The sequence below is a fragment of the Doryrhamphus excisus genome, linkage group LG5, assembly GCF_037039965.1.
Source record: "Doryrhamphus excisus strain RoL-2023G ecotype Guam linkage group LG5, RoL_Dexc_Guam_v1.1, whole genome shotgun sequence".
In the NCBI taxonomy this organism is placed as follows: domain Eukaryota; kingdom Metazoa; phylum Chordata; class Actinopteri; order Syngnathiformes; family Syngnathidae; genus Doryrhamphus; species Doryrhamphus excisus.
Window position 1 is genome coordinate 13,415,924 of NC_136361.1, and position 16,414 is coordinate 13,432,337.

Here is a 16,414-nt window from a genome sequence, read left to right on the forward strand (position 1 = left end):
CAGTCTGGCAATTTACACCAGCCGAACACACGTGCGTCTCACGTGCGTCTGACCCGCGTCGTGTTTTGACTGGACGCAAAGCATAGGCTTCAATTCTATTTTTGATGCGTTTACGCAGTAAAGTCAGCAATATATTAGTAGAAGAAACACCGGAAAACAGTTTCCGGTGTCAAAATAAACATAAACAAAACAACGCTTGAAAGACCCCCGACTTATGTAACCAGCGCTCATTGCAATGAATACAATGGATGATGAACAATTAATCTTTGAAGTGGAGAAATTGAACCTTTTTTAAGACTCAAAACACCAGTTTTACAAGAACAACATTCATTCATTTATTTTTCTACCGCTTTTTCCTCACGAGGGTCGCGGGGGGTGCTAGAGCCTATCCCAGCTGTCTTTGGGCGAGAGGCGGGGTACACCCTGGACTGGTCGCCAGCCAATCACAGGGCACATATAGACAAACAACCATTCACACTCACATTCATACCTATGGACAATTTGGAGTCACCAATTAACCTAGCATGTTTTTGGAATGTGGCCCACAAAAACAACATAAGTAAGTTAAAATCACGTGTCATTTTGTTTTGCTAACCGTGGATACAAGACGCTGCCCTAACGCCTCTATTGTGAAATGAGCTTTTTAAATCTACACATGAAACGCTACACGGACGCGACGTGTGAATTCGGGGCGTCACTGACAGTACACTGCATTTTGCTGTACTTCTCAGTGTGAATACACTTCCGCTAAACAGACTAAGTACGCAAGAGTACCAATTGGGATACAACACAAAATGGAAACTATTTTACTTCAGCAGCGATGGTCATGTAAACATCCTGAGACAGGTGAAGAGTTTGTAATCAATCATTTAATTATGCAATCAATCAGACATTTTTAACATTTCAGTTGTAGTGAAATCCACCATGACAGACCATCATCACATTTCATAGACGCCACCAATAAATAAACGAGCTGAGTGCATTTGTGCTCTTGGGCACTAGAGGGCTCTACTGAGCCCTGTCACCTCCTTTGAATGCCAGCTACTCTCATGCCTGTGTCTCAGTTGGTGTACTTTGTCTTTTGAGTGTTTACACTTAGAAGTACAGCAGAAATAGAGTGTACGATCAGTATACCCGGATTTTGTTCTGAAAAGGCTCAAATATTGGTGATAATGCTCCATCAAGTCGTTGCAATTCACCATTAAAAAGGAGAGAAGTAAGTAAATGTAGCGATTGCTATTTCCGGTGTACAACGACCGGAATGGTTGTGGGACAGAATGACACTGTCAATTCACACACTCATAAACTAAGTGTACTGTGTACACAGTATACTTACTATACTGACAATAGTATTCCATTTGAGACACAGCATTAGTGTGTGTGTGTGTGTGTGGCATGGAGGAGAAGGTCATAGAGAGGTCATAGAGAGGTGATGTTAAAAAGGTTTATTTCAACAAGTGTGGTTTGTTGTTGGTTGAAAGAGTATAAAATAAAAAGAAGTACATGAAAGGATTAGAAATGAAAAAAAGACACATCGTGTTTGTTTGCAATATTTAAAACATCACTGGATTAATAACAAACATCAAAGCTCTCACTAGCTTTTTCTTTACACCTTGAAATTCTTTCATCTTTTTACAAAATACAACAATGCAGGCAGGGAGTGTGTGTGTGTGTGTTTGTGTGTGTACGTATGTGTGGTGAGAGAGAGAGATAGGGCAGTCATGTGACAGCAACAAGGGGCGGGGCTGCGAAACAGGGTGCTGAAGGGATGAAGAGGGGGGCGATGTTTAAGGGATATGGGCAGCCGTGGCCGGATGGCAGTGTTGGCGGGCGGGCCCCAGGATGGGCCGCAAGGTGGACCCGTGTGGCGTAGGAGTGGTGAAAATGTTTCACATCATGTTGTTCTGCAGAGAGTTTACCTCTGACGAGTTGTCCTCCCCCAGCAGCTTGTGGTTGTCGTGTTTGGGGGTCAGAGCGTTGTGGATGTTCAGGGACTCGTCCTCCTGGGGCGGGGCCTTCACCGCATCCTCCAGCTTGTTCTGGGAAGTGGGATCATCCTAGAGCCGGGAGGAGGAAGTAGAAGGAGTTAGCATGCAGACAACATGTATACACATATGTACAAGTACATAGACAGTATAGATGTACTGTATGTACTGTACATATACAAGTATCAGCCAATGTTGACTTTTATCTGGGGACACTAACTACAACGTAATGTTCTTAGATGTTCCCAACTGCACACATTAAGTAGTAATATCATAAATACTTGGTGTAGTAGTGTATGCTTATAAATATGAAATACTGTGTGTCATAGTTGTATACATGCTACTAAATACATAATAAATACTTTGAGTAGTATGCTAATAAATGCTACAGAATAAATACTGGGTGTAGTTGTGGTATACCTTTCAATAAATACTAAAGAATAAATATTTGGTATAGTAGTTGTACACATGCTAATAAATAATAAATATGATGTAGTAGTTGTACACATTATAAAAAGTAAATTGTGTAGCATTGTGCTGCTGCAAACTACTGACTACTGACCCCGAAGAGTACACCTATTCTCATAGGAAGTACTTGAATAAAAATGAAAAACATAGCGCCTAACACTCCCAATTATGAATGCACCTCACCACCTTAAATCATAGGGAGTGCAAGTGGACAAAAGTGAAGCTCAAGTTCAAGCCATTCAAACGGAAGGATCCCAACATGGCTTTAATAAAAGATAGTACGAAGAGTAGTACGAATACTTATTTACAGTATTTATCAGTGCACATGAAAAAGTTGAATCAAGTTGAATCAAAGGTTAGAACGAGCATTACTCGCTTACTATAAAATTAATTAACCAATTAATTATGTTCAGTCATTCTACAGTACTATAAACAGCAAAGACCACCGGTGAAGATACTGTGCAGAAAAATCTAAAAAAATAAAAACAAAGGCCATGTTTTATTGACTTTTGAACCCATTGGTGTCCAAAGTGCAGTCCAAGGGCCATTTTGGCCATATAGCTGTTTATTTCTGTATTATCCATCAGCATATTGTAAAAATAAAAATAATAGATTATAAATGAGCTATATTATTACACATGTCCCCATGCATGCGTAGGTTTTCTCCAGGTACTCCGTTTTCCCCACATTCCCAAAACATCAATGCTAGGTTAATTGGTGACTCCAAATTGTCCATAGGTATGAATGTGAGTGTGAATGGTTGTTTGTCTATATGTGCCCTGTGATTGGCTGGCGACCAGTCCAGGGTGTACCCCACCTCTCGCCCACAGTCAGCTGGGATAGACTCCAGCATACGTGGCATAGAAAATGGATGGATTATTACATAGTATTACACTAATTCACTTTGTCACTAGTAACCCAAAGCTAAGCTGTGGATGTTTTGTTTGGATAGCTTAGCATGGATCAGCATCTTTAATATACAAAATGTACCAAAGCGCCCCCCCCCCCCCTCCATTAATTTTGATGTATGTGATGGAAAAATCTAAGGTTTGGGCACTCAACCAATGTTGTCTTGTATGTCTGCTGAGTGATGTAATGTCTTTAATCAAGTCTTGCATCTTCTTAAGAGCTGCTGCTGTTTCCTCTCATTTACTGATTGTTTGCCATATTTCACATCTTCAGTGTGCAAAAAGCCAAAAGAAACAAACAAACAAAGAAAGTGCAGCGTGTACAGTATGCTACGCCAGGCCGTTCACCTCTTGCTGCAGGATGAAACTCACACAGCTGCTAACAAACACATCAGAAAACTGGGAAGTCAAACATCTCCGTTCAGTCATGTCCACAAATATTTTTTCCCAGAAGTCATGAATGCAGCACGCAAAGCTCATCACAGCATCCAAGTCACTTCTCAAGTCCAAGTCAAGTCTCTGTTGCTAAACTTCCATTTTGTCATGCTTGATAGTCAGGGGCGGGGGGGGGGTCGGGTTGGGTGTCGGTGTACAGTGTCTTCCATCTGCTGTCCTCCTGCTGGTGGAAGAGGTGAACTGCATGAATAGCACCAGCCCCCGCCCCCCCCCCCCCATTCACCCCCAGACAAACCAGGAGGAACATGCACATCCACATGCAAGCACCCCACATTAAAGCACCCCCCCCAACTTCATTTCATAATAGTGACTCATGCAGACATAAACACCTATTTGACCACTGATATTGCTGGTAGGTGGTCAGTGGGTACCATGTCCACACGAGGACATCCTCTTTGCACTTTAAGGTCCTGCAGCCTTCTCGCTCTCTCGCTCACACACACACACACACACACACACACACACACAGCACCCCCTCATCCAGTGTTAAATGTTGAAGGTCAAAGAAGGTTATTTACCAGCTAGATAGTAACTTCCGGCAGGACGTGCGGGTACGTGACTTCCATGGTTACGGGGTATGGGCCCTCTGTCCTCCCGTCAGCGTGAAACTGGAAAACGTTTTTGTTTTGTTGGCTTTTGCTTGTGGTGCATGGGTGGAGGTGGTGGTGGGGGGCGAGGGGTAAGGAGGCACAGTCACGAGGAGTTTTCAGCGTTTTGGGAACAGAGATAAAAACAAAGTTCTGATGGTGATGATGATGAAGACCTGACTCCTCCCCCCCAGCTCAACCGGCTAATGCTAATGCTGATGCTACTATTATTGTACAGTTACTAAATACTGTACCGTGATCGTTCAGACTATGCTAGCTCTTTGATGAAAGTGTATTTGCAAACTAATTCAAAGATTCCCTCCTCCCACCACCATTCCATATTTTATTTTTTCATTTTATTTTATTTTATTTTATTTTATTTTATTTTATTTTATTTTATTTTATTTTATTTTATTTTATTTTATTTTATTTTATTTTATTTTATTTTATTTTATTCACCCGCTTATCCGGGTCTGGGTCACAGGAGTAGGGAAGTGAGTAAAGAAACCCAAACTTCCCGGTCTTCGGCCACATCTTCCAATTCCACTGGGGGAACAGAGATGTTCCCAGACCAGCTCCAAGACATAATCCCTCCAGCGTATCCTAGGTCTACCTCGGGACCTCCTTCCAGCTGGGCACGCCTGGAACACCTCACCATGGAGGCATCAGAGCTAGACGCCCCAGCCATCCCAACTGGCTCCTCTCCAGGTGAAGGAGCAGCAGCTCTCCTCTTAGCTCTTCTTGGATGACCGAGCTCCACACCCTCTTAGGGTGAGATCAGCCACCCTGTGGAAGAAACTCTTTTTGGCTGCTTATGTAGCTTCAATTTTCAAACTTTTCCATGGCCACAAAATAAATGTGGACCAAATTGTGGACCAAAGCAATGCGGAACAACTCCCATGTATGATTCTGTACCCTTGCAAGGGTGTAGAGTTGGTCCTGTGTTCTTGACCAAGTCATACCCACACCAGGTCATACCCTTCTCTCCTGCATATGGAACGCATAGTGAAGATGAGTCTCGTGTTCACCTCCAACAAACCTTCACCTGCTTCTGCATTCCATGCCTTCATTGCTTAGGCAGCTAATCAGAGCTGTGGTTGCGAGGAGGTCCGTACCAGTCGTGGCGGCTACCCTCAAACTCGGTGGTAGACACCAGAGGTTAGGGGGGCCAACCAGCTGTAAAAGGTGTCTTACTAAGCATGGATGTGAGGCTCCTCGAAGAGCTGACAGGTACCAACAGACCAAGTGGCACGTAGTGTGTGGCGTACGTATTTGGTTCTTGTCACAGCAAAAACTCAGGTATGGGAGGAGTTCAGTGAGGCCATGGAGAACAAAGAGTGGGAAAGCATTGCCGTGTCCACACTTTTTCCAGTGGGAACAGAGTCCTGCTGACCCCAGCAGAGCATATAATCATGCAGTGGAAGGAGGCCTCTCTCAATCCCACTGACACACAGGAAGCAGAGTGGATTAATTTTATATTGATAATATTGGAGGAGTGGGCGGGGCATGAATGTCATTTAGTTATTTAATTGGCCAGAACATCTAAACCGTGTTGTCATGCTGCCCCAGGGGGCGCAGCCACATTGTGAGTGACAGGGAGCGGCCATGTTTGGTTGTGATGAGCTTTTTGTGGGCGGGGTCTTTATTGTGTTGTTGTTGTTTTGGTTTAACTGACAGCTGAGGCAGCGGATGATTGATTGACAGCGCCACACTAACAATGACACAGCTGTTTGGGAAGGTGAAGGGGCGGGGCTATCTGACGAGGGGGGGCAGGGGGGTCTGGTCTTACCTCACAGTCGGACTCCTCTTTGGTCTTACACTCCCACGTGTATCTGCTCATGGTTTTCTGAGGGGAGGGGGTGGTCAAAGGTTATACTCCTCAAAGCAGACAAGCATCGTCATAGCGACAGAGGGAGGGCGGAGAGAGACAGAGAGGCGGAGCTTACAGCGAGAAAGACGAGGCAGACAGGAAGTAACGAGAACGCTACACTTCTTCTCATTGGGTTTTACATTTTTTTAAATTGACTGATGTGTTCAGCCATGGCTAAAATAATCACATTATAATAATTATAACAGAATTAGTTAGTTAATTAGAATTAATTGCTAGGGTAGTTAGCGTTGTTAGCTTCTTTCTCACAGCACGCCTCCTATTCTCCTATTGAGTAGTACCGAGAAGCCAACAAAAGGTTAGAAATAAAATACAATAAATTGTCTTTTTAGTGTTGTAGTGTGCAGTAGGACGTTTCTTTGTTAGGGACTGTTGGCTGTGACCTTGTTGAGATGTTTTGGGGGAGACGTGATGAAGATGTTTCTTTTTGGTCTTTTTGTGTGAGATAGTTGTGAAAATGTTCTTTCTTCAGTTAGAGGGAGGTACCACTCCTACCAGAATGCAGAAACAAAACACATTCAACCTCGGCTGTAGCGCAAAGTGCAACCATGCTGCTGAATGGCGTAAAAAAAATAACACGCTCATGTAGAACACGTCAGCATGGCATGTTATTTCTACACCATCCCGCCATGCTAGGCTAACTAGCTAGGCTACAAACTATCCATGCTACAGTTAGTCCAGGTCTTGCATCTCAGATGTTTATCCTGATATCCCCCATATAACCTTCAGTGTGACCTCCCACCCAGAGTGTATGACCCCACCCCCTGTCCCGCCCACTTTCAGGATAAACAAGACAGTTTGTTAGAAGACAGCAAAGCAGAGCTGCAGCGACTGGCATGGCCACCGGGTTGGGGGGGGGGGGGCGCGCGTCATGCCAGGACTTACCGATGCAAGAGGCGAGGTCAGAGAAAGATGGCGGCGGCAAGGAGTGAAGGATGGTGGCAGTTAAAGCCACGCGGGGGAGAGGGGATCGTCATGGCAACAGGCTGCAAAAGCCTCACTGTGATAGGATGATTTAGTCCACAAGAGACATGAAAGTCTTTTGCATAGATCTATATCTACATAGAAGACTTTCTGTCTGATACGACCACCATCCTCCATCGCTCTTCAAACACCCCCCTCACCTCCTCCCCCCTCTCACGCTCGCCTCAGAGTATCGATACTCAGATACTCATGCCCATGCATTAGGGGGAAGTAAGGGGGAGTTACTTTAGGTCGGGGGGGTACAGATGCAGAAAAAGGGTGAGAGAGAGGCGAGAAGACGTTACCTGACAGATAATGTTATCATAGTAAGCCAATGCACGGGCATGGGGGGCGTTAGGAGGGGTGTCGCACAGTTTCCTTACATTTGGGTGGGAGCCCTCAGCGATGGTGGACAGCGAGAAATTATCATTGTGCTGCTCCGACGTGGGCCGGTACTTACTGCTGGGCATGAAGGGTGGGGGGGCAGAGAGGGAAAGGATGAAGAGAAGGAAGTCAAAGGGGGCGGGGCAAAAAAAAGCAAGAAAGCAGCTTTAGATTGACAGAAGAAGCAAAACATTTAATCTGTGATGCAAACATATTTACACTGCTTCCTGATTACTTGCTGCCTACTTCCTGTTTACTTACTGCTTACTTCCTGTTTACTTCCTTGTCACTTTCTGTTTACTTCCTTGTGTCCAGTCACTTAGTGGTCTTGCAAAAGAAGAGAAGAGGTCATGTGACGGTGGTCTTGTAATGTGGGGTCCATCAGCGACGTCTGCTCCTGCATTAGCATGACGACGCTACCAGTTTGGGGGGGGGGGTCGCTCATGTATTCATGAGCATTGCCTGCCCCCCCCTCTCCCCGCATCTTTCCTCCTCATCTTTTTGTACTTCATGAGGTTGTTCCTCTTTCTCTTCATTCTGCCCCCCTCTGCCTCCCCTACTCCCACCCTCAAGTTTCACAGCTGCATGTAGGTCAGCCCCACCTCCCCCTCATCCACACGCCCCCCCACTCAGACTGGCCTACTTTCAGCTGGATGCAGAGAAGCAATGACATCATCCTTTTCTCTTTGTCAAAATGCCTTCTCGCCAGCGTCTTGTCGCCATCTTGGTTTTCATCATCATGCCAACTCCCCCCCCAGCTAAAAATAGGCCCATAGCATGGGAGCTTGCATTGACGAGTCAAACGCTCCGCTTCACATTTGCATGTTCGATTCCAGTGAGCTGCTGCTCTTCGGTTACCATGGAGATGGCTGCTAAAACACTGAGGAGGCAGTGGCCAAGCACCTCACCCCCCCCCCCCCCACACCACACACACTCCCACACACAGTCTCACTGTCAGCCTGCAACACTTTACATTCAGTCCACCTCCATCCATGTTGGCAGCGCTCCCCAACCCCCTCTTCCTCTTGACGCCATTTTACCAGGCGGGATGTTCCAGGTGTGGGTAAAAATGGCCACCATATCAGCTTGCTTTCATGACTTTTTAAATGACTGTTGGACATATTCTTGATGTCTCACCTGCGTCTGCGCAGCTTCTTGTTCTCTGTCTTGAGCACATGCAGCTTCTTGGCGAAGCAGACCACCATCATGAAGAGCAGCAACACCACCACGGCCGACGCACCCACCGCCAAGCACATCACCTGGAACTCCGTCACCACCGCCTCGCAGCGAGCACCCTTGTGCCAAATGTAGTCTTGCACGTTACACCTGAGTGGGCGGGGCCAGACATCAGTCACCAGAATGTACAAAATTCCCATTGACGCACATCATGTGTCTCAATTGGTGCACTTGCGTACTTACACTCAGTCTTTTGAGTGCATAAGTGTGTTCACACTGACAAATGTCACAAAATGCAGTGCACTGCCAGTTCAGGATGTAGCTATCGTCCAAAATAATGGCGGCTGAGGAGCAACTTGCAGTGCAAAGTACTGAACAGAAGAAGCCAGTGGCTGTGAATACTTCGGTCAGTACACTTCAAAAAGTATCAAAAAGTACTTTGTACACTGTGTGCTTGGCTCCTGAGTGTGAATTTAACAGTGTCCCAAATCCACTACTTTTGTTGTACAATTACCAGAGGTGACGATTACAATACTTCTTCTGTCTTTTAATGGTGAAATGCAACCACTACAGTTAGCCCCCCCCTTTCCGCAACACCATCAGGATGGCAACCATTGGTTGTAAGTGTCCATCGCTGTAAAATCACCATTTTGAGCGTTTTTAGTGCACAGCATTTTGCCATCCTTCTCCCTGTGAAGACACTTATGCACTCCAAATACTAAGTGTTAGTGCATAAGTGTGTACAGTTTAGTTTCTTTAATGTATTGGTCAGAAGACGTTGCCATGATGACAAGTGATGTGTGTTGCCATGACATGATGCCGCATGTGGTGATTTGTGTGACATGCTGGAGTGGACTTGAAGGCACACAAAGAAGAGGTTTATGTAAGACAGATGGGGGGAGGGGATGCAAATAAGAGACTCAGGAGAGAAGGAGGGGGGGGGTGTGCTGGTCGTCATGGCAACTCCGTCTGACTCTCATTCCATCACATGCAGAAAAACTAGCGTTGGTTTGCTCTTTGCTGCCCCCGCAGTCTGTCCTCAAGTGACCCCTTCGTTGTGTACCCCACCTAGTGACGACGTCTACATGAGCCAACCCTTGGCGCTGTCTCATCATCTCATCATCATCATCATCATCAACTTTAAATTGAACTCACCACCTGACTTCATGTGTGCAAAACACAAAATAACACATTCAACTTCAATACAACCTTGTGCACATTGTGTGGGAGCGTGCATGTGAGATCACTTGAATGTCAAAAAAGTTTGGCAAAAACAAAGTGTGTGAGTCTTTTGTCCCAAACTTGCTGGCAGCCGTAACTCTCATGTGTTTGTGTGTGTGTTTGACCTCATGACCTCATTGACTGGAAATGAACCCTAACACGCCATCTCTTCTCATACTATGTGTGTGTGTGTGTGCGTGTGTGTGCACAGATGGTTTTATTATTGTGAGTGTGATTCCATGAAATTTAACACACTGCATGCAAACGTAATTATATCAAGCTGCAGCACACACACACACACACACACACACACACACTGGCAACGTTATAAGGTTATGACTCACTGATTTTGTACTCCACCTCTCAGTATTTCTCATCTGTTGACGCTTTCTCTTTCTAAAGTGTCTTTCACTCCGGATGTCTCATCTCTTAATGTCCATCACACACACACACACACACTTTAGACCAAGGTCACACATTACCTGCAGAAGGTTCCAGCGCCCTCCAGCAGGTAACACTGTCCTCCATTGTAGCAGTAGTTGGGCACAAATTCACAGGGCGAGCGGCAGGAGGCGTTGACCATCTGGTAGCCCACGCGACACCCGCCCATCCCATCAGAGCCGTCCACCGGGGCAGCGGCTGGAGGCACCCCGGCGGGGAAGTTTGGCACAAGGACGCCAGGACCCCGCGGCCTGGAACGAGCTGGAGACCCGTCGCTCTCATAGGCGTCGGTGGTGGTGTCGGCGTACTCGTCAGCTGTGGGCGACACGCCATCCTCGTACGGCGTGAGGTAGTCGTAGTTGTCAGGCATGGCCCAGGAAGTTGGGTCACCGCCCTGAAGCTCATGTGCCGGGGATGAGGTGGAAGGCCGAGCCAAATCCAGGTTACGCCCACGGGAGGACGGGTCAAAGAAGTCCACATGGAGAACGTCGGGGTTGGCAGGGTGGGTGACGGGTGGGGGCAGGGCGGCGTGGGTGCTGGTGAAGGATGGGTCAAGGTCAAATACAGCAATGTCCTTGTCGTGAATCCATGGTGGGTCGTTGTGCACCACAAGCCCCTCTTCTTCTCTCACGTCATGTTTGCCAGGATTGCTAGGCAACAGTAGCTCCGTCTCGGCTGAATCCGGGCTGATTTGAGATGGGGAGGCCACACCCACTTCCTCCACGCCCGGAACTACAGGTTCACCAAACAAGCCGCTGCCCACCTCCTCCTCCCTTCCAGCACGGGGCACACGGCCCGCCCTTGGGGTCACAGTGTTGATGACGTCAGGCCTGACTGAGCCACTTGGTCCGGTTGCCACAGTGACCACATCAGCGAGCCCCTCCTGCTCGCTAAGTGGGGCGGTCCCGTTGGCGGTGGCGTCTAGCTGGGTGGAGTTGGTCGCCATGACACCTCCTGCAAACATGTACAAACAGGAAGTGAGCTCGCATACGCGTCATCTAAGATCACATGTTTGATTCCTTCCTCCGCTGATAGATAACTGCGGTGTGACATGCTGTGGTATTATGGGATGCACAACTGCTTTAAAGGATTAAAACATCGTTGACTGATGCTCTTCAATGATCAACAGCTTAGATTAAAGATTAGCAAGGACACCACACGTGTGCGTAGTCTCTCAAAGCCCCGCCTACAACGCTGTCTCAAAGTATCAGGTCATTAAGTGCACAAAATACATTTCCTATTTTCCCATGATGCATTTAGACACAAGCACTTTGTTGACTTTCACAAATACCAGCAGAAGAACCAGCAGAGGCACAGCCAAAGATGCTCTCAGATGCTCACATTCACAAACCACAGTGCAGACCTCCCCCAAGGCCAAACAATAGTGATAGTTGTAGAAACTAAAAAGAAGTAAAACCGTTACTATTTAGAGGGTGTATGTCACATTATGATTCCTCATCCACACCTTTATCTGGACCTGCACCAAAATGTAAAAGCCCTTGGTTCATACCACACCCCTCCAGTCATGCTGTGTGTCAAATAGAATACTTGCATCAGAACACTTCCATAAGTATACTGTGTACATTGTGTACTTAGTTCCTGAGTGTAGTTACCGCCTTTGTATATTTAATGGAAATAGAATTCATTCTCATATTCTCTACTTTTTAATACTTGAAATCACTCGACAGAGCTTTATCATTTGGATCCCACCATGAAATATCTGCTATCTTTACCCCCTCCACTTCTCCATTGTACTGTCATTAAAAATTGATTTGTAACCTTTTTTAACTTGCATGTACACCTTGTTTCAAATTAGGCAGAAATTACATCACTTTTTCTTTGCTAGTCCTTCCCCTTCCGTGTCCGTGACTGCACACCAATATTCTGGGCTGGACGGTGGTTTACTGGTTAGCATGTTGGACCACAGAAAGTCGATTGTGAGTTTTGTTTCTCTGTTCTCCACGTGCATGGTAATGGTAATAGTAATGGTAATGGTTTTATTTCATTTGAACATGCATTAGATTACAATTGAATGCATCACATAATCAGTTCACAGTTCCACATGTCCAAAAGGAGTAGGAAGAAGCAAATCTTATTAAATCCTACCCCTCCATCTGGTACTTTTACAATCAGTAACCGTTACATTTGTTCACTTCCTGCTTTCCGTAATACAGTTTAAGGTTTTGTTTTGTTTTTGAATTTTTTTAATTTTGTAATTTTTTGTCCCGTACCGAAGTACAAGGTGATATGAGCATCCAATGACATAATGGGTACCATAGTAAGTGTCAATATAGTGATATGTATAGCACATCATGACTGGTTCAAGACTCTTCATCCTTGTATTTAGCAAACATCAACTGCTTGTATTGTTTCTTGAATTGGCTCATCGTTGTGCATTGTTTGAGGGTCTTACTCAATCCATTCCATAGTTTGATTCCACATACTGAAATGCTATGGCTTTTTAACGTAGTCCTAGCATAGAAGTGTTTCAAATGTAGTTCTTCCCTGAGATCATATTTCTCCTCTCTTGTAGAGAAGTATTGGATGACATTTTTAGCTAATTGGTTATTTTTAGCCTTATGCATTATTTTAGCAGTTTGAAGATGAACTATATCAGCAAGTTTAAGTATTTGTGATTTTAGAAATAAGGAGTTAGTATGTTCTCTGTAGGCGGCATTATGAATTATTCTTACTGACCTTTTTTGCAGTACATTTAGCGAGTGAAGATTGCTTTTATAGTTATTACCCCATATTTCCACACAATAAGTAAGATATGGTAGAACCAGAGAGCAATAAAGAGTGTGGAGTGATTTCTGATTGAGAAAAAATTCATTACTGAAATATTTCTGGCCACCTTATGTTGTATATTTGTAATATGAGGTTTCCAGCTCATATTTTCATCTATTGGGATCCCCAGAAATTTATTTTTGTTCAACCTTTCAATGTCCACACCGTCTATTTGTATTTGCTGGTGCGTCACCAAACATGGGTAACAGGGGGCATGGGTTCTCTCCGGGTACTTCAGCTTCTTCCCACATCCCAAGAATATGCATGATAGAATAAAAGGACACTCTAAATTGCCCATAGATGTAAATTGTTGTTTGTCAATATGCCCAAAATGAAACAGAGTAAGAGTACGGGGTCATTTTTGGAGTGGAACAACAACAATAATGTTCCACTCCAGGCCTGTAGGTAGCAGGCACTACAAAGTGGAGCAATGATGGACACTAAATAAAAGAATCCTGACTTTTCAATTGGTGACTGATTTATGATATGTACCCTCCATAGTCACGTTCTTGGCTACGTAGGAAAACGATCCTACAGTCCTGTCAGGTCCATTGCCAGCTGCTTGGACATGAGGGGCGACATCTTTCCCTGGCTGGGATCTGACGGTCCAAACATGTCTTAGATGTTCTAGAAACAAGAACGTCCTTAACAGAACCAAAACTGAAGTGACAAAAGGACAGAAATGATGATGGAGCTATCCTCGATTGAAGTTGGAACAGCAGCATCTGTTACCATGACAACGCATGCTGTGGCTTCCTAGTATCATCGCAGCGCTTTGGCGCCCTTGGGTTCATTGGTGGTTTGTTTTTCTTCTTTCAGGGTGAGGTCGTTCAAGGGTTAATCCTAAATCCCCTCGCCCCCCACACACACACACACACTGACAGGATGTGAACAACCTGTTTGTCCTCAATGCTGTACTTTTGGTTTAATCCTGCAAACTGTGTGGCGCCCTCTGATGGACCAATACACAACATTCTCATCTTCACCATCCTGGTCGTCTCATCTTTGACTCAACAGGTGGTCGTTGAGAGGAGGGAGGATGTGTTGCCATGGAAACATCCTCTGCCTCACTAGCATCCACACACACACAAAGAGAGATGCAGTTTCCACGGCAACGGCCCACTTCCTGAGCTGGATGCAGGTACGCGTCGTCTGAGTTCACTGAGTTCGTTTCGACAGTGAAGATGGAGTGCACGCGCACACACTGGTGTGCACGGTGAAGGTGAGAACAACGTACAATCACATCAGAAGGATATGTTGTGATGTGAGTGGGAGGCGAAGAAGACGACACTATGTTTTTGTGTGTTGGCGAATCACATGACAGCATACATGTGCCAGCAGGCCAGATGGGGCGGAGTCATCCAGAGGCATGCAAGATACGCCGCCAATCACACGTACACGCACGGTGTGTGTGTGTTGGGGGGTCCATGTCATCTGTATTTAACACACGGGGGGAGGGGAGGCAATAGTAACCGCTAACAGGCAGCAAAGATGACTGACAGGCGACCGCAGAGACCAGACGGTGAGGATGAAGAAGATAAAGACGAGGGTTTTACCAATGCCTAACATGTAGTCAGCCATCTTTAACACACACACACACACTTTAGTTTTTAAATAGTACCATTAACTTGAGGCTACTGCTCGTACTGAGTATCTCGCTTAGAGGTACTTTCGTGTAACTCCCCTAGCCATGGACAGTACCTGGACAAATGTATTGGGACACCTCCATGAAGTTAAAAGTCAAGATGTTGGAGTGTGTCTGTGGAAATTTTTGTCCATCTGGCCCATTTCTTCCACACCAAGTTGGATGGAGTTTGCTTTGTGTGCTAAGAACAGAAAAAGGTCTTCCCCAAAGCATTCCCACAAAGTTAGAACCAAAATTGTTCAAAATGTCTTGTCAAGATGAAGAATTAAGATTAGGGAACAATGAAGCACTAGTCCTCTTTGATTGGTTGCACGATGATGTAAATGAATGAAGGTATAGTGACATTTTCATTCAAATAAAAAAGCTAAAGAAGTCACTGTCTTGTGCACGCGCATGCATTTATCTTACGTGCCAAAATGCACGCGCCTCATCAGACAAAGAGCCAGCGGTGAGTGTATCACAATGTCCGTGCACGGCCCCTCGTGCATTATTCACGTGCACGCTAATCTGCGCCTGCTGGCCCGCGTGCACGACGACGCCCATGTGGTGACCTGATTTCAAGTACACTAATAAGTGAGCATCTGCAGCGCGCGAAGTGCACGCGGGTGCTGTCGCTGGGGGTCCTCGTCACGTGACCTCATTTCAAGACGTCTCATTAATATTCATGTTTCTGTCATAGGATTTTTATAACAATTTATGTGACAAGTCGCGCGCACGCGCCAACAGAGGCAGCCAAGAGCCTGCAGCGTGCATGCATGTGCGTCTCTTACCGTGCACGGAGATCAGGTGCAGCAGCAGCAGCAGCACAGGAACGCACGCGTCACGCGTGCGTCGGCAGCCTCCCGCGCACGAGTTGGGCTCCATGCTGGGCGTGCACGCGCGGTCCAAAGCAGAGAAAAGTGCGTGTGAGGCGTGTGCACGATAGGAGTCTTCTTCACCGGGTCCACTCTGCAGCATCGCCTTACTCGGCTGCTCGGCTCACTTCGTCTCGATTCGGCTCAGCTCACGGCCCCATCGCCTCAATGCGCGCGCTGATGCGTTCAGGACCTTTCAGAGCTAGGCTCGGTCCGGCTTGGCTCGGCTCAGACTGGAATCAAAGAGACAGAAAGACTGAAAGAGAAAAAAACCTGGATGCTCCTCTTCTGGGAGGGAGGGGGAGGAGCGAGGGGGGGGGTCCTGTCCCCTCTTCCTCCTCCCCCTCCTTTCATCATCATCCCTCCTCCCACCTCACAAAACCTAGTGAACATTTGTTCCTGTAACACATATAAACCTTCATCCTCCTCAGTCTCAGCATCTAGACTTTCACCAACTTGTCATCATCATCAACAACACGTGACGTCACCAGTCAAAAGGGGGCGCGGTCACACTGAACAATAAAGAGTCACAGAATTAGACCCCAAAATTGCATTTGAGGTGAGATGATTGACAGCGTTCAAGTGTGTTGCACACTAACCACTAAAACACATTAAAGGCCTGCACAACAATGTGTTCTTGTGTCAGTGACA

The 16,414-nt window shown here is 46.0% G+C and overlaps 1 protein-coding gene across 8 annotated transcripts; it reads right to left on the reverse strand.

Moving 5' to 3' along the window:
• Positions 1-1,430: 1,430 nt before the first annotated feature.
• cspg5a (chondroitin sulfate proteoglycan 5a) lies at positions 1,431-16,060 on the reverse strand. Of its 8 annotated transcripts, none has more exons than XM_078790730.1 (7): positions 15,680-16,060; positions 10,519-11,431; positions 8,777-8,965; positions 7,561-7,714; positions 6,194-6,250; positions 4,336-4,425; positions 1,908-2,057 (listed from the first exon to the last, which is right to left on the reverse strand). In XM_078790730.1, the coding sequence occupies exons 1-6, from the start codon at positions 15,864-15,866 to the stop codon at positions 4,339-4,341; spliced, it is 1,587 nt and encodes a 528-aa protein (XP_078646856.1). In that variant the 5' UTR covers positions 15,867-16,060; the 3' UTR covers positions 1,908-2,057; positions 4,336-4,338. The 8 variants fall into 8 exon arrangements, with proteins under 8 accessions (XP_057909796.2, XP_057909790.2, XP_057909791.2 ...); XM_058053809.2 differs by having other exon boundaries at positions 7,639-7,714; positions 15,680-16,059; XM_058053813.2 differs by lacking the exon at positions 4,336-4,425 and having other exon boundaries at positions 1,431-2,057; positions 15,680-16,058.
• Between the last annotated feature and the right edge of the window lie 354 nt (positions 16,061-16,414).

What these genes read in the sequence shown, in the direction of transcription:
- cspg5a (XM_058053813.2), bottom strand. Translation starts at nt 15,866, where the DNA reads ATGCTGCAGAGTGGACCCGGTGAAGAAGACTCCTATCGTGCACACGCC. An exon ending in GGCGCTGGAACCTTCTGCAG is followed by an intron (nt 8,966 to 10,518) that starts GTAATGTGTGAC and finishes CCGCCCACTCAG; the next exon opens with GTGTAACGTGCAAGACTACA. An exon ending in ATGATAACATTATCTGTCAG is followed by an intron (nt 6,251 to 7,560) that starts GTAACGTCTTCT and finishes CCCTCCCCTCAG; the next exon opens with AAAACCATGAGCAGATACAC.